The 26,377-nt window shown below is 42.4% G+C and overlaps 1 protein-coding gene across 5 annotated transcripts in view; it reads right to left on the bottom strand.

The window, feature by feature from the left end:
• Window positions 1–24,508, bottom strand: part of WDR59 (WD repeat domain 59) — a 71,948-nt gene extending 47,440 nt beyond the window's left edge. For all 5 annotated transcript variants that reach the window (XR_008529610.1, XM_054579187.1, XM_054579184.1 and 2 more), the window contains exons 1-6: window positions 24,392–24,508; window positions 16,158–16,207; window positions 8,028–8,163; window positions 4,610–4,695; window positions 3,408–3,488; window positions 388–425 (exon numbers count right to left, since the gene is read on the bottom strand). Coding sequence is in view for 4 of the 5 variants with exons in the window: in XM_054579187.1 (XP_054435162.1) it covers window positions 388–425; window positions 3,408–3,488; window positions 4,610–4,695; window positions 8,028–8,163; window positions 16,158–16,207; window positions 24,392–24,445 (445 nt within the window). In the remaining variant the exon portion in view is untranslated. The remainder of the gene's footprint in view (window positions 1–387; window positions 426–3,407; window positions 3,489–4,609; window positions 4,696–8,027; window positions 8,164–16,157; window positions 16,208–24,391) is intronic.
• Window positions 24,509–26,377: the final 1,869 nt, after the last annotated feature.

The raw sequence follows: 26,377 nt of genomic DNA, 5'->3' as shown, positions 1-26,377 counted from the left end.
CAAAACAATTCCCGAGAGGACAGGGTGAGAGGTGGGACAGTGGGTGGGGACCCAGATGAAACAAGATGGGTGGTATGTTGACAGCTGTTGATGCTCGATTATGAACACAAGGTACTTCATTTTCTATTTTTATATGCATTTGAAATTTTCCCAATAAAAAGTTTAAAAACAAATCAATTTGATTCTTGCCTTAGCATTGTGAAATAAGGTCCTGATCACAACTCAACAGTCCTGACTCTAACTTCTAAGAGCAGCCTGAAGCAAGCCGCGTGCAATATGGGGTTTACGATGTCACTGAGCCACAATGAACCGTGGGGCACAGGGCAGTCAGTGTGAGAGCAGGGATGGAGGGATAGAATAAAGACAAGCCGGGGAGTAAACACTCACCTACAGCAGACAGTGCAATGGTAGGTTTCCTTGTGTCTCTGAAATATAAAAGTCAGAAGTCAAATGCCCAATTCATATGCTACCATCCACTGGATGCTTTCGCCCTCTGCACTTTACTTTCAGTAGGGACCTGGAGTTCAGTGGGAATGTGAGGGCCTTAAAAAGAGCATAAAGAGAAGCTTCTCTTCTGCTCTGGAGCACAGTCCCGTGGACCGAAAGCTCATGGGTTCGATTCCTGGTCAGGGCATATACCCAGGTTGCAGATTCAATCCCCCATGGGGGTGCGTATGAAAAGGCAACCAATCAATGTTTCTCTCTCACATCAATATTTCTCTCTCACATCAATGTTTCTCTCTCTCCTTTCCCCTTCTCCCTCTCTAAAAGCAATGGAAAAATGTCCTTAGGTGACGAATACATACATACATACATACATACATACATACATACATATATAGAAAGAAGAGGAAGGGAGGGAGGGAGGGAGGGATGAAGAGAGGGAAAAAAGAAGCTTGTCTCTCTCCAAGAGATGAACTTTGTCAGTCACTTCAATTGAGGCCAAGTATGAATTTCAAATCATACAGCTGTATCCACAGAAAACAAATTACATGATTCAGCACAGCTTGGGTGACCCCAATGTCAGAGCAGAAAAAGCCAAAATACCTTCCTGATGTCATTTCTCTGAATGGAACAAGGAGGCAGTCATGGAGGCATAACTCTGCAAGAAGCTTCCCAACAGCATTTCAAAGGTGGAATCAAAAACCACTCTGATGTTCACAATAGCCAAAAGGCAGAAGCAACCCAACTGTCCATTGGCTGGTAACTGGATAAACAGAACTGTTACCATACAATGGAATAGCATTAGGCCTTAAAAAGGAAGGAAATCCTGTCACAGGATGCAACATGGATGAACCTTGAGGACATTAAGCTAAGTCAAAAAAGTCAGTCACAAAGGACAAATATTGTCTGATTCCATTTATATGAGGTCCCTAGAGTAGTCAAATTCATAGAGACAGAAAGTAGAATGGTGGTTGCCAGGGACTGGGGAAGCAAGAAACGGGAAGCTGTTGTTTAATGAGTACCATGTTTTAGCTTTGTACGATGAAAAAGTTCTGGAGACCTGCTGCACTACAATGTGAACATACTTAACACTATTGATTGTACACTTCAAAATGCTGAAGGTGGTAAATTTTGTTTTATAACCACAACACACACACACACACGCACGCACACACGCACGCACGCACATGTGTGCAAGAAAAAAAAACAAACCTGTTCCTGGCCCTGGCTGGTGTGGCTCAGTGGACTGAGTGCTGGCCTGGGAAACAAAGGGTCGCTGGTTCGATTCCTGGTCAGGCACATGCCTGGGTTGCGGGCCAGGTCTCCCGTTAGAGGGATATGGGAAGTAACCGATCGATGTTTCTCTCCCTCTCTTTCTCCCTCCCTACTCCCCTCTCTAAAAATAAATAAATAAAATCTTTAAATAAATAAAGCCTACTCCTGGATACCACAGGAGACTTTTGGAGAGGCTCTCCCTACAAATGGAAAATGACAAAATTGGGCAGCACCGTCGGGCTGGGAGGGCCAAACAAGGCAAACCTGCAGCTTATACTTACTATTTAGAAAAACTGAAAAGGAATCTCAGTTCGGTGTCTTTTAATCTTCAAGTTATGGAAACAACTGTTTCAAGGTTAGAGAAAGGAACACCCTACCTAACCTTGCCCCACAGCTCCCTGGGGGTTCTCTTTCTTTAAAAGTTTCTCTCTTCCACTTCCCTGGATTCTGGGCTCCTCTCCTCCCTCTGGTGCTGTTCAAATCTTCACGGAATGCAGGCAAAGTCAGCTATACACACCCTTACTTTCACTCATCTGTCACACTTGTCATACCTCAACATGTGCCTTGTCTTCTACCTATAGTCCACCTTTCAGTGTAAAATATCACAAAACCATTGCCATTTGGGAGCAGAGCAGCCTTGTGAGGGGCAAAAGTGTCCTGTCTGGGTGACTCTACAGACGATACCCTCTAGTTAGTCACGTCTTAACTGCTATGGTAAAGGGAAATTTGCTCTACAGAGAGAGAGGGGAGTAGATGTTTACTAAGAATTTACAAGAGACTCACAGAGAGGAGGCTGACAGCTCTGGGCGGAGGGTGGCGGGGTGGAGGAATCAAGCAAAAATTTAAAAAAAGAGAAAGAATTCATGGGCATGGACAATAGGGTGGTGATCGTGGGGGAGGGGTAGGTGGAGGTAAAAGAGGGTATGGGGGAATACATGGTAATGGAAAAAATACAATAAAAATGTAAAAAATTTAAATTAAAATTAAAAAAAGAGAATCTACAAGGTGCTAGGCCCTGGGCTGGCGCTCTTCACCCCATGAACAGTAACCCCGCCAGGTGGCTCTCAGCCCCTCTAACAGACGGGGAAGTGAAGCCTCACCAAGCAAGTAAAGAGCTGCGCAGATGTGCCTCGTAGCACTGCCTGCTGCGGCAGATGTGCGTCTGAGCCCATCACCACCCCCGCACCGCCACCTGCCACTTCAGTAAACTCCAGCCTGACTTTGAAATGCCAGCGCTAATGTTCTTTGCCAAAGGAATCTCCCTGGCTGCCGAAGCCCACACTGTTAAGCCCATTTTGCAAACCACTGTGACAGGACTGACGTGCCAGAGATTTAAAGCCCTTGGGGACAACCAATAACAGTGAATAGCACCCCCATTGTTAGCCCTCAGGGTGGGACATCTCTGAGGTGGAAGCTTTACATTGGCTCCTAGCAGTCCCCAGTAAGACTAAGTCCCACCTGTTCACACTAGTTCGTGTGAACAATGCGACCTCGACTTGTGGCCTTCCCCATCCTGTCTCTTCTCCACCCCCAAAGGCATTTCTTTCACCTCCTAAATAATGTATCTGCAAAGCATCCTTGTTTCAAGGTCTGCATTTAGAGGACACCAAACTACGACACCTGATCTCTATAATGAAGGTACCAAATCGTGCCACAACCATGTAGTTATGCCTCTTAACTGTTCTTACTTGATATCCCAAATGTAGATGTAGGTGTCCACGGAGCTGGTAACCAGGAGATCTGGTTCAAACACTGCCCAGTCCAAGTCGCTGGGAACACAGAAATAAACAGAACAATGAAGAGAAAAAAATTCAGAGTCTGGTTCCAAAACACTAGCAGATTTAGTCTCTAGTGGCTTCAGAAAGTCACTGTTAATGGCTTCTTAACATGTTCTGGCTGGGAATCTCCAAAGTTCTTTGGGAATGAACAAGACTTAACTGAGCTCCGAAAGAAACTTTCAGCTCCTTCCCCTTGTCATCTCCAACTATAGTACACGTGCTCCCGAAAAAGAAGTGGAGCGTTTCTATTTAAAATACACACACACATACATACACACACACACGCATGCACACAGGCACAAATTGTACAGACGAAACAAAGGAAAATTCTTGACTTTTCACTTTCTAAATCATACTCAGCCACAGGTACGCTGAGTAAACCCAACACCTCTTAGGGCGGTGGCAAACTGACACGTTGCCACATCACTTTCAAGCAGGGCAAGTAGGCCTCTGGTCCCCTACTCGTGCCTTCATTCCTAGAAAGGCGGTTACTCCACAACCAGTTAGCCCAGGCAGGTGGTCTAGCCTTTCCCATCACCTCTTACAACCCCGTCCCCACCTTTACCACCCCTGTACCCCCTGCTGCTCCTTCCCGGAACAAGTTTTCCCCACCCAGAAACAGGCACCCAGGGTACACTCCAGAAGCCAACTGGAAGGCCACGCACAAAAGGCAACCACGTAGCTGGGTAACGGACGGAGACTCAGGAGCCCCGTGTGGTGACTCACAGCTGCAGAGAAAAAAGCAGAAGGCTGCTCCCTGATGTCTCTGCCCCAGGCACCGCCGGGTGTGACCAGAGGGATTCTGCTGGTATAATTTCTGTGGCATCATTTCTCCCTCCTGTGGCAAGAATCGGCCCTAACCCTTACTCTGTACCTGTCTAAGTATTTTCTGGGATCAGAGTTAACACTCCAAGGATGCTGGTTCCTAAATACCAGTTGTTCTTCGCGGTGAAAGCCATCACCTCGTTACAAGCTAACGACCTGTCAGCCACCCAGGGCCAAGAAAACACAGAGAGTCAAGCTGTGGGAGGAGGTGGACGTTTTCATTTCACTCCCCAAAGGACTGTGGCAAAGCAAGGCAGACCAGGGAGCTGTGGAGGGCTCCTGCCTACCTGATCACACGCGTATGGCCTTGTAAGGTTGTGCCAACTTCCCCACTGCCATCTTTCCACTTATAGAGGTCGACCCGTTGGTTACTCTGAAAAGAAACAAGGAAAAGAAGGTAGCTGGTGGTACCTCAGAATATATGCTCTCACCCCAATCTGCTGAAGGCCAAGAAAGGGAAGCCACGTACAAACCAACTTACAGGGCAAAGATCTTACAGACTGAGTGTGTGAGTTACAGGTAATGGAGATGTCCCCAGACCACGGGAGGAGCCTGCTCTCCATTCTGAAGGTCACACACATCTCTCTCACACCAGATTTTTTTTAGCTCACTCTTCCTATTATCAAGTGTCTAAAGTCGATCTACCATACTTTAAAAACACAGAGGCACAAAGAAGGAAACAGAAACACCACCAAAGGGGTGTCCTAGAAAGCAGAATTACACAAGACTCCTTCAATCAGGCCTATATCAAATGTCTTAAAGACTTAAGCAGAAGGTCACAGAGAAAAGGGGCCAGAAGAAACAAAATGTACAGTAGGAAGAAAGAGAGAGAAAAAGGCTTTGATCAAACTACATTTCACTTAAAAATATAAATCAGCAAAGACTCCTTTACTACCATGAGTTTATGAAACACACTGACAGGGAATAAAGGTTACTAATAGACAGTCCGTTTAATAATTTCTGAACTGATAGGTATATAACTAACTTTCATGTTAGCTCAGAGTCAGATGAATGTATAACGTTTTGAGATTTTTATCCTGAAATGCCTGATTCCAATTCTAAATCAGTAAGATTCCCCTGAAAAGGTTAGGATTCAAAATAGCTTCCAGACCTGGCTGGTGTGGCTCAGTGGATTGAATGCTGGCCTGAGAACTGAAAGGTCACAGGTTCGATTCGAAGTGACAGCACATGCCTGGATTGTGGGCCAGGTCCCCAGTTGGAGTGTGAGAGGCAACTCATAGATGTTTCTCTGGCACATCAATGGTTCTTCTCCCTTCCCCTCTCCATAAATAAATAAATAAAATCTTCTAAAAAAAAGTTCAAAATAAGAAATTTCCCTCATTTATAACATTTCCAAAGGGTCTGCTAGTGCCAGCCTCTGAACTAGGCACCCTAGCAAACTCCTCTGCTCTTTCCCACCACACTATACACTACACATCATCATCCATGTCTCATATAAGTGAGACAGTAAACTGAACTTCATTAAAATTAAATACGTATCAAAAGACACTATAGAGAAAATGAAAATAATCTGCAGAACTAGAGAAAATATTCATATATCTGATGAGTGTCTAGTATCAAAAGCATATAAAAAACTATTATAACTCAAAAGCCAAAAAGATAAACAACCCTATGCAAAAATGGGCAAAAGGCGAGAATAGACATTTCTTAAAATATATATATAGATATATATATGTATAAATATATAGCTATAGCTATAGATAGATAGCTAGATATGCAGGAGGGGAGAAAATAAAAGATATGCAGATGGCCGACAGGTGCACGAAAACATGCTCAACATCATTAGTTATGAGGGAAATGCAAATCGAAACCACAGTGAGGTATCACTTTACACCCATGAGGACAGCTATAATTTAATTTAAAAAAATAAAACAGCGAATAGCAAATTTTGGTGACAATGCGGAAAAATTGGAACCTTGTGCATTGCTGGTGGGACTATAAACAGTTCAGTCACTATAACAACCAGTCTCATGGGTCCTCAAAAAATTAAACATCTTTATCATATGACCCTGCAATTCTGCTTCTAGGTATATACCGAAAAGAACTGAAAATAGGTACTCAAAAAAAGTACGTGTGCACACATGTTCATATCAGACTACTCACAAAAGTCAGCCCAAGAGTCCATCAGTAGATGAATGGATAAAAAAAATGTAGTCTCTCCATAAAAATGGAAAATTGTTCAGCCATAAAAAAGAGTGAAGTACTGATACCACATGGATGAAGAAGCCAGACACTAAAGGTCATATATTATATGATTCTGTTTATATGAACTATCCAAAACAGATAAATCCATAAAGACAGAACACAGACTGGTGGTTGCCAGAGTCTGTGAGGAAGTAGGAATGGAGAGAAACTGCTTAATAGTAAGGGATTTTACTATGGGACAACGGATATTTGTAAGCAAGATAGAGGTGGTGGTTGTACAACACTGTGAATGAAGTAAAGGACACTGAATTTTCACTTTGAAATGATTGTCTTTAAAGAAAAAAGAAGGGGGCTGTCTTCCTCACCATTCCTTGCCACTCCTAAACAAACGCAGTTAAACCACTGGACCACGTACCAGGGGGTCAGCCCACACCAGTGTTTCTCCACTGGGGGAGATTTTGCTTCCCCAAGACCTTTGACAACGTCTAGAGACATTCTGGGTTGTCACAATGAGGTGGATACTGCTAAATCTCCTGCAGTTCACAGGACAGCCCCCGCCACACAGAATTACCTGGCCTCACGGGTCAATAGTGCCAAGACTGAGAAATCCTGGACCAAATGACCAGGGACTGAGGGTGAGCAGGGAGCCAAAGGGCCTCAAGGTATAAGCCAACAAAAAGAGCATCCTTCCTAACACGTGTCTAGGGTTCAAGTCAGATAGCCATATTCTTATTTTGGAAATGATGGGGAAGAGCAGCTTTTGGATCCCTCTAAAGCTAACAATGTCACTCTCTTTCTCTTCTCAGACGTTTTCTTCTCACAGTCGTTTCTGATAAAAGACCCAGGCAGTACTGAGAATGGTCACATCCCCTGGACAATAAGAAGTGTTCCTTTAAGTACTGTCCTTCTGGCCCAGCATAAAAGGAGCCAAAGGCTGAGATCCCTAAGTGTCCTAGGAGAACAGAATACTAATAGAGGAAAGATACCAGAGTCTTTTTTCAGTCATGGGGTTCCTTAGAAAAACCTAATAAAATGTATGCATCTTTTCCCTGGAAAAAACTTATATATAAACAGGTACATAAAATTTCAGGGGGCTAACCAATCTAATGCATCCCAATCAAGAAAGAACCTCTTGCTCTGAGGCGAAGGGTGTATGGCATCATATGATCCCTCTGAAAGCAATGAGGGGCAACCACAGCGGGCTCACCAGGGCCCGCGCAGGACGGGTTTCAGAGCCGCTGGCTGGTTACACTGCTGCTCCTGAAAACAGGTTCTCATCACACAGAGAATTGGAGGCATCTACCCGCTTTCCTTGCAAAATCTGGATTAAGTTCCTAGAAACACAAGGTCTGACACCCATGGTACCAGGAAAACCTTTTCATATACTTTTTTTGTCTGCATATCTTCCTTTTAGAACCAGCCACACCTCTTTTCCACTGAGAAATGAGGGTTACATTCTCTTCTCCACGTAGGTCATGTACTTTTCAGCCCCAGATCACACATTTAAAAGCCTTTTTCTTACTCCATAAATAAACTCACCGAAGCTGCAAAGTAGTGCGCAAAGCTGTCATGAGGGTTCCACTGCACAGCTCCAATGTCCCATTTGCTCTGGCGAGAGATCTTGCGGTGACCTTCGAAAGGGGCGTCTAGATTAACGATGTACAGGAACCGGCGGCTAGGAGGACAACATCAACATGATGCCATTATAACAGCATTAGCGTAAGGATAGAAAGCACATTTACAATTACATATGATTTGCAAGCAGTGCTCAAAAACCCCCCAGATATATTTGACCATTTATCTCCTCTGAACGGCATGCGGGTAACAAGAGTAACTCAAGGTGGCCGTAGGACAAGCAGTAGCCCCGCCCCTGTGAGAGCCCACCTCTGGCCGACGTCTCCCTTGCCACATCCAGGAGCATCTGACCTCTTCCCACTGCACTCAGCTCCATCTTTGCCCTTCCCTCATCCCTTCCCAATCCCCCAGCCAGGACAGCAGCTGCTTCCACATTACTCCCAGGACATGGCTTGCGCTTTGGCTGCAGCGCTTATGTATGTAGCAGATCTACCAATGTTAAGGCTCTTGTCCTGACCCAACCGATTGTTTGGAGTACAGACTAAGTCTCGAATATCTTTGTATGACCAGAATCACTAGGCAGAGTGCTTCGCATTCAACCAATAACTGTTAAGTTAAACACATCACTTATCACTTAACCAAATATCCTGTAGAAAATCTCAAATTCCCTTGCAAATCGTCAACCTGAAAAGGAAGCTAAATGAAGTCTATCAGGAGGGAAAGTAATAAACAAAAAAAGAATGTTCTCCCTCTGGGGAGCGCGCCGTGACTTTCCCAGCCCCTCCTCTTCCCCTAGGTGTGTTACCTGCGCCTTTCTGTCTCCTACACTCCAGGGGCCCTTCTTTTGCTTCCGTAACTTGTTTCCTGAGCCTATGCAGCCAGCTGGCTCACCTCTACTACCCCTGTACCTTTCTAAACAAACTTTCTCCTACAATCTGAAAAAACAGCAATAAGGAAAAACCATATTAAGTGTCAATAATGTTCAAGGTTATCAATTAATATAAAGGAACCAAAAACAGGAATATCCTGTGTTCGCTTTGTTTTTTTCTTTTTTTTTAATGAAAAAAAAAAATCCATGGACTTCTAGTCAAGATGGTGGCAAAGGCAGACATGACTCGCCTCTTTGCACAACCACATCAAAATTACAACTAAAATGTAGAATACTCAGAACCATCACTCAGAACCATCATAAATCGATTTGAATGAAAGTCTGACACCTTACAGAATTAAAGAGACCACACCCACTGAGACTGGTAGGAGACCAGCAGACACAAAAATGGCTGGTCCCTCACCCATGTGTGGTGGATAAAAATTTGGGAGGAATATCTCAGGACAAAGGAGTCCCAGCCCCAGACCAGGGTTCCAGTGCCAGGAAGATAAGTCCCACAACTTCTGGCTGCAAAAACCAGTGGGGATTGAGTCAGTGGAAGAAACTGATGGAGCCCCAAGCAGTTCCTCTTGAAGAGCCCACATATGGACTCACCTACCCAGGCTCACTCCTTCTGAGCTCCAGCACTGGGATAGCAGCTTAAAAGGCAGCAGTTATATACAGTGAGAAACTTAAGTGTCTGGTATCAGGGCAAGCAGAGGCTACTGTCCCTTTTCCAAACCCCCACCAACCCACATGGCCAGCAAGCTGATGACATATCTGAGACTCCAACAACCTAACATTGTTTGACCCACCTTGGAGATCCCCAGAGATGCTGCCCCACCCAACTTACAGGCCCATCAAAGATGCTTTTCCACATGAATGGCTGGTTTTGGCTCATGCTTCACAACTTCCTAAATTCTCTCAAACAAGAAACAGCTGGCCTCAGTCAGCCCCAGGCCCAGCACTAGCAGCAGCCAGCCTAGACTCACAGCTTGGCTTCGCCTGGGAATCTCTAAGCCCAGCACAAGTAGCAGCCATCTCAGATTGCTTTATAGCTCAGGCATTGAGGCCCCAGGCAAAACAAAGATGGGGGCTCACCTTGGCCTACATCACCTGCAAAACACCAAAGCCTGCGCACCCAGTGGGCAGCTGGAGCACCACCACCCTGTCCCCGCACAGCTGATACTCCACAGTGGGAGGAGGTTGGTAGTAAGTGGTAACAGCAAAACCTTGCAGCTGACTGGCCTGGGTAAATCCCTCCCATTGATCTGCCAACAGCAACCTAGGCTCAAGTACAAGAGCGTAGGCTCAGCCCACATGAAGGGCACACCTGAAGTACCCAGCTTGTATGATAGGGTGGCTGTGCCACTAGACCCTACCAGACACCTGCTACATTAGGCCAAGTTACCAAGACAGAGAGTCAAAGCAGCTCTAACTAATACATAGAAACAAACACATAGAAACAAACACAGGTAGGCTGCCAAAATGAGGAGACAAAGAAACATGGCCCAAATGAAAGAATGGATCAAAACTCCAATAAAAGGGAATAACGAAATGGAGATAAGCAATTTATCAGATGCAGAGTTCAAAACACTGGTTATAAGGATGCTCAAGGACTTAGTGAGGACCTCAACAGCATAAAAAAGATCCGGTCAGAAATGAAGGATACACTTAATTGAAATAAAGGACAATTTACACGGAAACAACAGTAGAGTGGATGAAGCCTAGTATCAAATCAATGATATAGAACATAAGGAAGCAAAAAACAACCAATCAGAACATGAAGAAAAAAGAATCCAAAAAAATTAGGATAGTATAAGCAGCCTCTGGGACAACTTTAAGCATTCAGACATTCTCATCATAGGGGTGCCAGAAGGAGATGAAAAAGAGCAAGACATTGGAAATCTATTTGAAAACATAATGAAAGAAAAATTCCCTAATTTGGTGAAGGAAATAGACATGCAAGTTCAGCAAGCACAGAGAATCCCAAACAAGATGGATGAAAAGACACCCACTCCAATATACATAATAATTAAAATGCTAACAGTCAAAGATAAAGACTCTTAAAAGCAGCAAGAGAAAAGAAGTTAGTTACCTACAGGGGCGTTTCATAAGACTGTCAGCTGATTTCTCAAAAGAAACTTTTCAGGCTAGAAGGGACAGCAAGAAGTATTTAAAGTCATGAAAAGCGGGTACTTACAGCCAAGATTACCAGCAAAGCTATCATTTAGAATTGAAGGGCAGATAAAGAGTTTGCTGGACAAGAAAAAAACCTAAAGGAGTTTATTATCACCAAATCATTAGTATATTACATGTTAAAGGGACTTTGTAAAGAAAAAGATCAAAACAATGAACAATAAAATAGCAAAAACTACAAATGTATCAACAACTGAAATCTAAAACACAAACTAAGCAAAGAAGAAGAACAGAGACAGAATCATGGATACAGAAAGCGTTTTGATGGTTGCCAGATGGTAGGGGGGTGTGGGGAAAAGGGTGAAGAGGTGAGGGGATTAAGAAGTATGAAGAGGTAGTTAAAGAATAGCCATAGGGATATAAAGTACAGTACAGGAAATGGAGTAGCCAGAGAACCTATATGCATGACCCATGGACAAGAACAATGGTCGGGGGACTGCCTGAGGGAGTGGGGGTTGCTGGGTGCGGGGGTGAGGGCAAAGGGGAAAAAATCAAGACAATTGTAATAACATAATCAATAAAATATAATTAAAAAAAAAAGAAAAAAGCCCTAGCTGGTGTGGCTCAGTAGATTGAGTGCTGGCCTGTGAACCAAGGGGTTGCCAGTTTGATTCCCAGTCAGGGCACATGCCTGGGTTGTAGGCCAGGTCCCCGGTAGAGGGTGCACGAAAGGTAACCACACATTGATGTGTCTTTCCCTCTCTTTCTCCCTCCTTTCCCCTCTCCTTAAATATAAATAAATAAAATCTTTATAATAAATAAATAAATAAATAAAAAGAAAAAATCCTTGGTGTGTGAATTAACATCTCAGCTGCCATCAGCTACGGATTCATTATTAGAGAGCAATCTAAGCCCCTGGATATCAGTGAAGATAGGTAAGCTCAAAAATGAAGAAAAAGATTAATAGTTACTGCTCAGAAAAGATAGGAAATGAAAAGTTAAAATGGCATGGGAAACCCTAGCAGAAACCCTGGGAGGGATGATGAAGGGAGAAGAACAAATGCATAGGTAAGACACGAATTCATTTAACTTCTGAAGCTTCTAAAAGATGCTGCAGAACAAAGACCTCGAAACCCTGGCTGGCTGGCATCTTGCCATTAGAACGAAAAGTGCAAAAAGGCTAAGAGTCAAACATAGGGGTGTGTGTCAACAGGGGAGCTCAGGGACATTCTAGAGCAAATACAAAAAAGAAAATGGGCACTTGAGGAAAAACATGCCCGATTGAACATATGCGTTTATCTTCATTCCCCTCTTAAGACCCACTAAATCAGAGTAAGAACATAAAAGACAGAAACCCACAACGACAAAGAAATGAGAGAGGAAATGAAAAGCAGATGGACAGGTGGTAACTGATCTAGAGCAAAGACGCGAACGCCCAGGTGGCTGCAGGGCGGTGCGTGAGAGGCCCGGAGGCTCACAGTGCCAGGGCTGCTCAGGCGCTGGAGCTCCCGGCTGCGGGAAAGGGAACCGAAAGCCGAACACAACCAAACAAGGAGAACTGTCTGAAAGAACTACGGAGAGGCGTTTAAGGCACCTCCAGCACGGCTTCGCCACCTCTCCTCCTCCCACATAGAGGGTAGGTGATGTGCTTTAGAGAAATTGCTTCAGAGGAGCCCAGGCCTGGGCCAAGAGGCCCAGCAGAAAGCAAGTGATAGGGGCTGTGCTCTCGACAGAACGTGGAGGCCTCTCCCCCTACTCAGCACTCATGGTGCTTAGCCTGTAGTCTTTGGTGACTAGTGACAGGATTCCTCTCAGAAGGAAATGACCAGTCCAAGAAGAAGCAAACAAACAAACAACAACAAAACCTCAGAGGTAATGACAATTAAGGTACCCCCAACAAAAGGGCCTGGTTCCCACGTGATCTCCCTACAGTGAACCCCACCACCTCCACCCACATGAACAGATTCCAATATTCTCTAATACTAACAGCCCAGAGCCCAGAGCATCAGTCACCAGGGGAACCCTCGGAGACAAAGACCAACACAATCAAAAGAAAGAAAAAGGAAAGGCAGGTAGCTCAGAGGAAAGAAAAAAACCTAGAATTAACATTCTCAGAGAGGTAAAAGAGGACAATGTAAAGAATAAAGACCAAGAAAGAGCTCTTGGAAAGTAAATAGAGAAATAGAGAAATCTGATAGAAAGGTTGGAAGTTAAAGTTAAAGAAAACTCCCAGAATGCAAAACAAAAAGACCAAAAGAGAATCCACACAGGATATTCAACTAATAGTAGCTCCAGAAAGAATGGGAAGAGGAAATAATGGGGGGAAATATTGAAGACATAATGCAGAAAAACTTATTCAAACTAAAATGCACAGATTTGCAGATTGAAAAGGCATTCCAAGGTGCTAAAAATGGTTTTCTATCTTACTTGGAATGTTGATCACATGGGTGTACATATTTGTAGACTTATTTGAGCTTTTCACTTAAGTATCCACTTTACTACACATATTTTAAAGTTCCATATAAGAAACAGAGGCCCTGGCTGGGTAGCTCAGTTGGTTAGAGCATCATCCCAATACACCATGGTTGAGGGTTCACTATCCTGGCAGGACACATACAAGAAACAGCCAATGAATGCTTAAATAAGTACAGCAACAAATTGATATTTTCTTCTCTCTCTCTCTCCTCCCACTTTCTCTCTCTCTCTCTAAAATAAATTTTTAAAAAAGGAAAGAAAGAAAATGAAATGGTGAACTTCATGATCATGTTGAAAAATAATATGGTTGTACACATCATAACAGGAACACCTGCACAATTCCATTTACATAACCTCATTCTCTCCTAGAATGCTACATCCACATTAGTGAATGTTGAGAAGTCTAACATTTGAGAGACAGATAGTCCAGAGCATCTGAGTATACAAAGACTGATGCCAAGTATATGTTATGATTCCTTTTTTTTTAAAGATTTTGTTTATTAGAGAGAGGGTAAGGGAGGGGAAGAGAGGGAGAGAAACATTGATGTGAAAGAGAAATATTGATCAGTTGCTTCTCACACATCCCCAGATGGGGACCTGGCCCACAACCCAGGCATGTGCCATGACTGGGAATTGAACCAGCAGCCTTGTGGTTCTCAAGCTGGTACTCAATCCACTGAGCCACACCAGGCAGGGCGTAGGTTATGATTCTATGGTTTAGATAAAATAAGCAATAAAAAAGGGGGGGGCCCTGTAAATGTCCACACATGAATGTAAAAAGCCATACACAAAAGTCATCACAGTGAAAATTTCACACCCACTAGAGATAAAGATAATACTAGAGGCAAAGACAAGATTTGAAAGCTTCCAAAGAGGAAAAAAAACAGATCACATATAGAGTCCAGAATCAGAATGGCATAAAACCTCTCAGCAATAACTTAGATAAGGAACCCCAAATAATTTTCAACCCACCAGTTGTTACATGACTATATTAGAAGGGGGGAAGGGCAGGGGTGTGTGTGTGTGTGTGTGTGTGTGTGTGTGTACACACACACACATACATACATACACACACACACATGTTAAATCTTCATCTTCTGTTGTAATAAGTCAATTTGTAATGTCTACAATAGATTAATTGAGATATAATAGGAAATGTATACTATTTGGAAAACTGGAGGCAATGTTAAAAAAACAGCTAAAAATGTCTCCAGGAGTTGCTTCTGGTGAGTAGGATCAGGAGTGGTGAAAAGGCAAGGCTAGACTCTACTGTCTGACAGTATAAGCCTTGTAATGTTTCTTGACTTTTTAAACTAAATTTTTTTAAAAAGCTTAAAAACTGAGTAGGAAATTAATATAACATACCACTGAATTGTACACTTTGAATGAGTGAATTGTATGGTATGTGAATTATAGCTCAAAAAAGCTCTTTTTAAAAAAGTGAATAAGGCCCTGGCCAGTGTGACTCAGTTGGCTGCAGTGTCGTCCCATAAACTGAAAGGTCATGGGTTCATTTCCCAGTCAGGGCACATCCTAGGTTGTGGGTTTGGTCCCTGTAAGGGCATGTTTGACAGGCAACCAATTGATGCTTCTCTCTCTCATCAATGTTTCTCTCTCACATCGACATTGCTCTCCCTATCTCTCTCCCTCCCTTCCCCTCTCTCCAAAATCAACAAGAATGTCCTCAGGTGAGGATTTTTTTTTAAATGTTATTTACGGGAGTAGGGAGGGGGCAGAAAAGAGACATACCACTTTCTCCTTACCTATGCACCCAATGTGACACAAGAAAATGGTAGCGTTAATTGTCCCTGGGAGGGGAGTCAGAGGGAAGAGGGAAACTTTTTTTCATTGCATATTCTTCTGAATTATTGAAATGTTTGCTACGTGCTTTTTTTTAAGGTAAATTAAAACATGATTTCAAAATAAAATAATGAGGTTAACAGAAAATACTTCATTGGTTTATAAATGCATTCATAAACAACAAAGTTCACTAAAATACAGATGCGTTGAGAGGTAGGGGTATTAATCCAGAGCACTATAAAAGGAGAGGGGACTCTGTCCATTCACTGTTACCACACTGGCACAATGTTAGGAAAATTAGCAAATTCAGGGATGGTCCTTAATTGTCAGAATCTCACAATTTTTGAGCAAGAAGACACTACAGAAATTAAGTAGTTCAATTTACTCATGATGAAATCAAATTCCTTCTTGAGAAAAGCAAGCCTAGCGAGGCCAAATGAAATGTCCAAGGGATCGTAATTAATGGCAGTGCCAAACGAGAACCGGGATCCCTTCTATCTTAGTGACTACCTGTTAAACTGTACCAGCTGGCACCCTTCTAAAGAGTCTGGGCAGTAAAGAGAAAACTGCAATTTCAAGACCAAACTACCAGTTACTAAAATTTCAAAGGAATTGTATTGCTTACTTATTAGGGCAGAGACAAAAATAACTGCAAATAATCCCTAAAAGTATCCCTGAGGTCACGAGGGTAGCAGAGCTCAACTCTATGACCATAACCCTTAAATATATGAGTGTTTTTCAATTTCCCAGAAACCTCTTAATTTGCTATTTGTTCCTGGAAGTCATGGCAGACAAATAGCAAGCTCACTTACCCAGAAAGCACTGCATGCTGCCCCAGACAGTCCACAGACATTGCAGTGGCCTGTGAGAGAGAAAACAGATTCAGTTCTGTGAGCAAAGCCAGATCAAGTTGGAGAGGACAGGTAGGTAGTCAGTCACCATTGGGTCTTCCTCTTGCCATGGCCAAGGCAGTCCCCAGCCAGCAGGTATCACTAGTTCTCTAGAGTGGATACTTCTACCCCCTTCTAGTTCTCATCCAAATCTCATATTTAAGCCCTGGCCAGGAAGCTCAGTTGGTTAGAGCGTTGTCCTGATACACCAAGCAGGTTCAATCTCCAGTCAGGACACATATAAGAATGAACAAATGAATGCATAAATAAGTAGAACGAATCGTTGTTTTACTTATTCTCCCCCTCTCTAAAAAACATTTTCGATCACTCTCTAAAAAAGAAAAAAAGATCAAAAAATAAATTTTTTTAATAAAAATTAAAACATTGTAAAAAGCCAAAAGACATAAACTGGCATTTCATAGAAGAATCAAATTGCCAATTAAACATATGAAAAGATACTGATCTTCATCAGTACCAGGGAAATACAAATTAAACCCAAATATGATAAACCATTTCATATGCACTAGATTGGTGGAAATCTGTTAGATGTAAGGACAAGAGCTTGATGTGGACAGGAATTTTTGTCTGTTTTGTGCATGGCTTATCTTAATCCTTTCAGGCTGCTATAGCAAAATACCATGGACTTGATGGTTTATAAACTACAGAAATTTATCTCTCACATTTGTGGAGATTGGGAAGTCCAAGATCAAGGTGCTGGCTGAGTTGGTGTCTGGTGAGGACTCTCTTCCAAGCCCAGCTGTAACCTCATAGGGTAGAAGGGAAAGGGAGCTTTCTCTGCGCAAAGGGCACAAATCCCATTCATAGGTGCTTCACCCTCAGGACTTAATCACCCCCAAAGGCCCCACCTCCTAATCCAAAACCTTGGGTTTTAGGTTTCAACATATGATTTGTGGAGGGATACAAATATTCAGGCCACAGCACTGCTATACCCACAGTATCTATTATACTATAGATTCTCAATAAAGAACTGCTGAAAAGATGAGAAATTTAAATATCTGATAATCCCAAGTACTGATGAGGATATGGCCCAACAGGAATTTTTTAAGCACTGCTACTGGGAATATAAAATCTCAATCAAAACAACTTAGCCTTTGCTAATACGGCTGAAAAATATGCACATCCTAAAGCCCAGCAATTCTACTCCTATGTAAATACCATGGATATATATCATCATCTACAAAATCAAAAAATTGTAAACAACCAAATGTCCCATGACAGAGGGATAAATTGACTGTGGCACAGCTGGGGAATAGTACTTCATAGCAAATTTAGTAAACCACAGGCACGTCAGTCAACATGGATGAACTTCAAAAATAATGTAGGGGAAAAAAAAAAAGAAGTCACAGAATTCATATCATATGACACCGTTTAAATAATGGTCAAGAACTAGCAAAATAAAACAAAGTATTACTTACATTTACATGTATGTGTGATAAAACTACTTTAAAAAGCAAAGAAATAATTAATCCAAAATTCAGGACAGTCATTGCCTCTAAAGGGCAGTAAGAGAGGGACATATTCTGGAGTATTAGTTATTTCAGGCTTCAAAATAACTAAAGTGGCCTATTCCTCAAGGTGTGTGGAGGGCACATTTTATTGTTTTTCTTTCCATGGTACAACATCACTGATACATAATAAATAATTTTTAAGGAAAAACATTTTTAAATATTTAAAAATGCCTTGCAAAGACTAGACCACAATATGAAGAAGTGAGAAAGTTTGCTTAAAAAACTGTGAAAATCTTAGTAGAATTTGTAAGACCACAGGGAAAAGAAACTGTATATTAGCACTATAGACTAGCTGATAAACTAGCTTCCTTCAAGGGCACAGCTTAACAATTCTGAAACCACATTTAAGCAAATGGATGGAAGGTGGCAGGAGCCAGGTCTCTGTTAGAGCGGGAGGTTAATGATAAGCAAAGGGTGGAGGCCACAACGACCCATGTGAAATGGAGGAGAGTTAAAAATATAAGTATAAACTGATGTTCAGCTAAATGCAGATAAAGTTGGCTATGTACAGAAATATTTAGATATATGTATATACATGGGTTTGTACACGTATATATATTTCTTGCTTTGTCAGTTGAGGGGGCCTACAAGGACACCCCAATAGCAATGAGCACATCTAGCACCAGATCTTGGTTTCTAATATACTTCACCAACCAAAAAAACCAAAGCTCCTTGAAGAAATGGTTAATTTAAGGACTGGGGCAGGAAACATACAGAATGAGAGTTGAGCATCTTACAGTGCCAGAAACTATTTTTAAATTTAAAAGAAAAAGGGGGTATGCCAAAGAACCACCCAGAAGAGCTTCCAGTGGTGAAGGCTAGAATAATTTGGGCAAGAAAATAATGGGATTATAATCCAAAGTATAAAATAAATATCTATGAATTCATACTGATATAAACAAAAAATTCAATAAATAAATAAATGAGGGAGAATAACTCCCGTCTCTTTACGTATAGGCTGTATACAGAGAGCATTTTCCAAAGAGTAAAGCAGTTCCCCCTGATCCATAGGGATATGTTCAAGATCCCCAGTGGATGCCTGAAACCATGGAGAGTACAAACCCTCTATGTACTATGCTTTTTCTTATACATGCATACCGATGACAAAAAAATTAATTTCTAAATTAGGCACAGTAAGAGATGACAAGACTAATAATAAAATAGAACAATTATAACAATATACTCTCATCAAAGTTACATGAATGTGGTCTCTCTCTCACAAAATAGCTTATTGTATTATACTCACCTTCTTTTTTGTGATGATATGAAATAATGCCTACATGATGACATGAAGGTAGGTTAATGACCTAGCATTAGGCTACTGTAAGGGTTACCTGAATACAGGCCCTGTGATACCTCCACAGTCTGGTAACAAGAGGGCTACTAAGTGACTAACAGGCAGGTAGCGTATGCAGCATGAATACAGTGAACAAGGAATGATTCACACTCCAGGCACGATGGAGGGGGCAGCGCAAAATTTAAACATGGTACACAGAAAGGCACCAAATTTAAAACTTACCTATTGTTTATTTCTGGAATTCTCTATTAATTTTGGACCACTCTTGACGGCAGATAACTGAAACCGTATAAAGTAAAATGGGGGGGGGGGCTACTCTATCACACAGACAAAGGGCAAAAAGAATATGGTTACAGTAGGGAAACCTGACAAGCACTACCTCGGCCAGGTGACCAAGTCACACCAACAGTGACATGTTCACAGTGTGTACTCTTGATATTATGTGACGAGAATGGCACTTGTAAACTCTGGGGTATTCCTCCAAAAAAAACCATAATCCCAGTCCAATCATGAGAAAAACATAAGACAAAACCCAACTGAGGGACATTCTACAGACTGTCAAGGTCATTAAAGACAAAGAAAGTCTGAGAAATTATCCCAGCCAAGTGGAGTCAGAGGAAACATGACCACTAAATACGATGTGGTATTCTGGATGGATTCCCAGAACAGAAAAAGGACATTAGGTAAAAACTAAGGAGTGCTAAGTAAAGTATGGATTTTGGATAATAATAATATATCAATATTGATTAATTGCAGAAAAGATAGCATACTAGTGTAAGATGCTACTAATAAGGGTACAGGTATATGGAAACTCTATGTACTGTTTCCAATTTTTCTATAAACCTAAAACTATTCTAAAATAAAAATTTAAGCCCTGGATGGTGTGGCTCAGTAGACTGAGTGTCATCCTGTGAACCAAAGGACTGCTGGTTCAATTCCCAGTCGGGGCACATGTCTGGGTTGTCAGCCAGGTCCCCAGCTGGGGGCACGCAAGAGGCAACCACACACTGATGTTTCTCTCCCTCTTTTTTTCCCTCCCTTCCCCTCTCTCTAAAAATAAATAAATAAAATATTTTCTTAAAAAAATTTTAAATTTTATTTTAGAGAGAGAGGGGAAAGGGGAAAGGAGAAAGGGAGGAGGGAGAGGGAGAGAAACATCCATTTATTGTTCCACGTATTTATGCATTCATTTGTTACTTCTCGTATGTGCCCTGACCAGGGATCAAACCCATAACCTTGGCATGCCAGGATGGCACTGTGACCACTGAGCTACCCAGCCAGGGCTTTCCATTTAATTGAGTTTTAAAATTTATTCATTCAACAAACATTTTTTGAGCGTTGTTGTATACCAAACACTATTCTAGGCACTAAGGTTATGGTAGTCAACCAGTCTCCACCCTCAGGGAATGTACACTATAGTAGGGGACAAATATGAAAATAAACAAATGGTGAGTGAGAGGAAAGTGGTGCAAGGTGTGATCTGAGACAGAGGCAGGGACCAGCACACAAAAGAATCCAAAAGAAGGAACTTATATTCTATTTTAGGTACAACAGGAAGCCACTGAAGGATTTTCATCAAAGAAGAGATACGAAGAAATTTATGTTTTAAAAAATCACCTTGAAGAAAAAATAAATTAAAAAAAAAAAAACAGAAAAGAAAATCACCTTGATTTTCACAGCTTTAATCATAATTGCCAAAAACTACCTAAATGCCCATAAACAGGTGAATGGAACCACAAATTGTGGTCTATATATACACTGGAATACTATGGGGCAGTAAAAAGCAATGGATTAACAGATACATTCAACAACATGAATGACTCTCAAAAGCACTAGGTTAAGTAAAAGAAGCCAGACTCAAAAGGTGACACACCGTATGTTCCATTTGTTACAGAAATCACATCAGCAGGCTGCCAGGGGATGGAAGTAAGGGAAGGAGGTTGGCTACACAGGGGCACAAGGGAGATTTTTAGAGTAATGAAAATGTTCTGTATTTTAATTGTGGTAACTACAGGACTACATACATTTGTCAAAACTCAACAAATTATGCACGTAAAAAGGTAAATTTTATTGTACATTAATTATACCTCAATTAACCTGGATTTTTAAAAAAATTATTCTGGCTATGTGGAAGATGTATTGGAAGGGGGCAAAAAGCTGGGGTGCAGAGAGACAAGTCCCAGAGCATGTCCAGCTACTTTGGATGTATAGAGTTGTCACAGGTGCCAAGGTAGAGACATTCAGCAGAGTTGCTATGAATCATTCCTATTGTCATCACAATACTCATATCCTGTAGTATTTTTGCACTTATTGTTGAGATAGAGACCTGTTAACAAGCCCTGGCTGGCGTGGCTCAGTGGACTGAGCACCGATCTGCAAACCAAAAAGATCTGTTAACTGCACATTCTGCCACCTTACCTCTCTTTGAGAGTTCAAACTGTTCAATCTCTACCATACTTTCAAATACCATAGACAATAGCCACAACTGGTTATTTAAATGGCAGTTCATTAAAATTTAGTTTAAAATACACCCTGGTTGGTGTGACTCAATGGATTGAGCGCTGGCCTGAGAACCAAAGAGTCGCTGGTTCGATTCCCAGTCAGGGCACATGCTTGGATTGCAGGTCAGGTCCCCAGTAGGGGGTGTGCAAGAGGCAACCACGTACTGATGTTTCTCTCCCTCCCTCCCTCCCTTCCCCTCTCTAAAAATAAATAAATAAACTTCTTTTTAAAAATGAAGATTCTAAAGTCAAATTTCCTTTCATACACAATCAGAAAAAAAATAAAAATAAAACAATAAATCTCGGTTGCACTAGTCCCATTTCAAGTGTTCAGTGGCCACATCTGTTATCACAGAAAATTCTACTGGATGGTGTTGCCCTAGAAAATTATCTCTACATTTTCTTACAGTGTTAACATTCATTGATTCCAGGGATGACTTCAGAATAGTTGCCAAACAGCACAGGTTTTTCATTATTACAAGGTATTGTTTTATAAAGTGAATGATGCTTGAATAAGCTGTTAAGAAAAAGAGTTTCACATTTCAGGCTGGGGTTTTTCACTGAAAAACCTAAAAGCTTAAATTTTCTTAAATGATTTTTAAAAGAAGCAGGGTGTTTGAAAAGTTTATTGTTTGGCCGTTCTTTTCAGAAAGGCAATATTAAGAGTTTCAACTTTTTGTTTCTGTTAATGAAATAGTTAATAAAATGGGTCCTAACCCCTCTTAATTAGCACCAAATTCAACCACAAAACCAGGCTAATTCCTGCTAAGATGTACCCTTCCAAATGAATAGAAAAATCAGAAAGAACAGAAACTCCCACAAGGAAGATAAATTACCCAATTTACTTTGTCCTCTTGACTTTGGCAACTGCTGTTTTGGTTTACTTATTTGACACTACTTCATAGCATCCTAAAATATGTATCAGCACCTTCTCTGCAGGTTTCTTCAATTACATTTCTATCGAGAAGTAAGGGGAGACTGCCTGGATTTCTATGAGAATTAAAGGGTTTACAGATTAGTAGCTTCCAAATTAGCAGGCTCAGAGGTACCATATATGATTTTTTTTCTTAGTCCCCAGTGAAAGCAATTAACAAGGATAACTGGAATATGGTTCTTTTTCCTTAGGAGTCTGGCACCTCCCTAGGGAGAGCTGGCCTCCCAGAGACACCATGCTGACAGCGCAAAGGGCTTCAGGATCCTTCAATCAGAACGCTGCTGTCCAAGTTCTCCATGGGAACTACGTAGCAGAGAGCACCATAGGGCAAACTTGTCCGTGGCTCAACCACATACTGTCTTCATGGCAAAAATGGGATGGGGTTTTAGAAAGAGGAAACCCCATTACCTTGTTGTAATACAGATTTCCCTTCAGAATAAATCACCTGAGTATCAACACAGTGTGCACCTTGCAAAAGAGCTCAATAAATCCTTGTTGAATAAATGAGTAGAAAGTCTGACACACAAAAGATATTCCAGAAACATTAGTTCAATAAAAAGAGAATCACCCAGCATGCTCTCCTCTCAGGAGCAGGCCTGCACCTTTCCTTCCTACTCTTCTTCCCCAAGGCCTGTTACCTTCGCCTTTCCCTCTCCTAAGTTCCAAGGGCCCTTCTCTTGCTTCTATAACTTGTTTCCTGAGCCCACACAGCCCAGCTGGCTCACTTCTACCACCTCTGTAACTTTTTAAATAAGTGTTCTCTTATAATTTGAAAAAAGAAAAAAAGAAAAAGAAAATAACACAGACACCGTCCTAGGTGCTAGGGAAGGGGTGGGTGGGTATTACATGTATTGAGGAACAACTGTATGATAGGCTCATACAGTAGGAAGCACAGTAGTGTAATGAGGCCAACAAGAGTCCTGGGGCCAGATGCCTGCCTGAGTTCATATCCCAATGGGGCCACATAATGGGAGGCCTTGGTCAAGTCACAGGATCAGCCAAACCAGGATCAGCTTCCTTGTTTGGAAAAAAGGGATAGCATGTACTTATCTTGCGTGGTTCTTCATGAATTAGAAAAAGAAAATGCAGAAAAATGGCAGCACAGCATATGAAACGCAGGAAATAGAAAAATGGTGAAAATCTCTAGTAAGTGCTAACGTTCATTGAGGCTTACTACGTGCCTGTCACTGTGACACACATTCTAAATGTATGACTTCAAAATTCTCACGCCAATCCTATGAGGTAGGTACGATGCACACTTTCTCGGAGGTGAGAAAAACTAATGCACCGAGGGTGATAGCAGGCTAGAGACTAAGCCGGGATTCGAACCCAGGAGATACGTGCAGCGCACACTTCTATTCATTCACTACACGGTTTTTCCACTATTCTAGTTATCAGCAACCACTTAAAGCTTAGCGACTGAAACAGGCACTTTGCATTCAGTTTTCTATCAACTCCACCCCAACATCTTGTGAAGCAGGGTTAAGTCCCATTGCCGAGGCTCAGAGGAGTTCTGCGACTTGCCCAAAGTCACTAAGGGTGGCCCCGGCCTCAAAGAGCAAACACTCCCTTGCTCACCACCCTGGCCTTGGGAAGCACCCCCCTGCCCACTCGCGCGCCATCTCTGCGTTTCGATGTCCCAAGGCAGACCCCACTCTCCCCGTACCCCCCGAAAGCCTGTTCGTGCCTGGCCCAACCGCCAACGGTCAAGATTCCCCGCACACTCTCTGGTCTGACCGATCTAGGCCACCCTCTTTTCCATTACCCCAACGCCAGCTGAGAGCCAGGGTCGGGGGAGGGGTCGCCCCGCGGTCCCCAAGACTGACCCGGCAGCGTGGGGGAGGGGAACCCGTGAGGGCGCATGCCCAGAAAGCTCCATTTGGTCCCCGGTTCACCTGCGAGTCTCGGAACTCGACCACCACGTTCTCGCTGCTCCATCGCGCCGCCATCTCCCGCCAGGGTCAGCCCGGCCCAACGACTGAGCGTTCCTACCACCCAAACCCCCGTTCCCGGCCTCTGCGAGCCCCACGCAGCCCACTGGAGAGCCCTGCCACGCCACGCCCCACCTCCGCTTCGCTGTAAACCATTGGCTGACCCAAATACTGGCTCCGCCTCCTTCCCGATTCCTCCAATTGCAGCACTGCGCCTACCCAAACAGGCACGCCCCCTCCACCTTCGTCACTACGCTCAAGTCACCCAAACTCCTCACAACTGAGGACACACGCCCCCTGCTGCAAGATCTGCTGGGAGTTGTAGTCCAAGGTCAAGTTGTGCGTAGGTAACCCAGGTAGAGCTCACAGAATAAGACTGGGCGAGGTGAGGGGCATGTTGTCCTCTCTGTCTCCTCACTGGTATCTCAGGTAAGGCCCAGGATGTCTAAAAACTAAATTCCAACATTCCTACAAACCAAAGGTTACCTCTTCCCCTGACACCTGCCTCAAAGGCATTGAATGCACGTTTTACTGTATCATACAATACAGCAGCACCTGCCAAAGTGTTCAAGGACCCCGAGGGATCTCCATACCCGTGCACGGGGTTTCCGAAGGCAAAACAGTTTTGATAATCATACTAAGATGTTATTTGCCTTTTCACTTTCTCTCACCAGTGTTCCTTGGAGTTTTCCAGAGGCTACACGATTGTAGCAGATTAAACGGTAGAAGCAGATGTGAGAATCCAGAGGGTTTTTTAAAAAAAAAAAACTTTTATAGGAGTTTATTTGAGCCAAACTAATAACATATGCCATGGAGCAAGATTTCAAATGCTTCTCCAAAAGTGGTGGTGGTTATTATTATTATTATTATTATTATTACGCTTATTTATGCATTTGACTTTTGTATGTGCTCTTACCAGGGATCAAACCATCAACCTTGGTATAAGGGGATGACAACACTCTAATGAAGTGATCTACCCCACCAGCGCCCCACTGAAATGTTTTTGTTTGAGAAAATATGGTTCTTTTTCATTTACAAAATGTATTTTCAATGTTAATGTGCATTAATGTTTAAGTAAGATCATAAATAAATGTTTTAAATTCTCCGTTTTAATTTCTAATATCTAATTTACTATCTAAATAACCTACCTAAAAGTTCAGCTGGGATGGGGAGGAGATCTTCAACAATTCTTAAGAGTGTAGAAGGTCCTGAGATCAAAAAGTTTGAGAACTGCTCTGAGAGCACGATGAGTGATGATTAGTGTTCTCCCCTCTTACCCCACCCTCTCAAATCCTGGCTTAACTGCTTAGCTTCAGTTTTTTTTATAGAAAGAGGAAATGACCTACTTCATTTATTCGGTTGTTGTACCAAGTTAAGCGCAGGGCCTGGAATGTAAACAGTACTGAAGTGTGAACTATTATTGTGATTGTTAATATTATCACTATTTCTATGTGAAAATCATTGAGTGCATAGAGATAAAAAGGTTTCACTTCATGGTCCTGGCTGGTGTGGCTCAGTGGATCAAGTGCCAGCCTGGGAACTGAAAGGTTGCTGGTTTGATTCCCAGTCAGGGCACATGCCTGGGTTGCGAGCCAGGTCTCCAGTCAGGGGCGAGGAAGAGGCAACCAACTGATGTTTCCCTCACATGTCAAAGTTTCTTCCCCTCTCTTTCTCCCTCTTTCTACAAAATAAAATCTTAAAAAAAAAAAAAAAAAGATTCCCCTCCCTTCTGGAGTGTTGGGTATTAGGAGAGACACTTATCAACAGTTAGGGTGACCAACTCATCCCAGGAAACCCTCGGTCAAGACAAGCTGGAAAAATTGGTCACTGTACAACAGGTATACACTTGGCAGAATAAATTTGGTTTTATAAAAGACTTGCAAGCAATAAACCAGGAGAGGACAGACTAAATGGAGGACCTGAGGGGACCTGACGTAGCATAAAGGTGAC

The sequence above is a fragment of the Pteronotus mesoamericanus genome, unplaced genomic scaffold, assembly GCF_021234165.1.
Source record: "Pteronotus mesoamericanus isolate MK-2021 breed Mesoamerican mustached bat unplaced genomic scaffold, CSHL_Meso_final contig_52, whole genome shotgun sequence".
Taxonomy (NCBI): domain Eukaryota; kingdom Metazoa; phylum Chordata; class Mammalia; order Chiroptera; family Mormoopidae; genus Pteronotus; species Pteronotus mesoamericanus.
The sequence above is the reverse complement of the archived record's forward strand: the minus strand, read 5'-3'. Positions and strand labels throughout refer to the sequence as shown.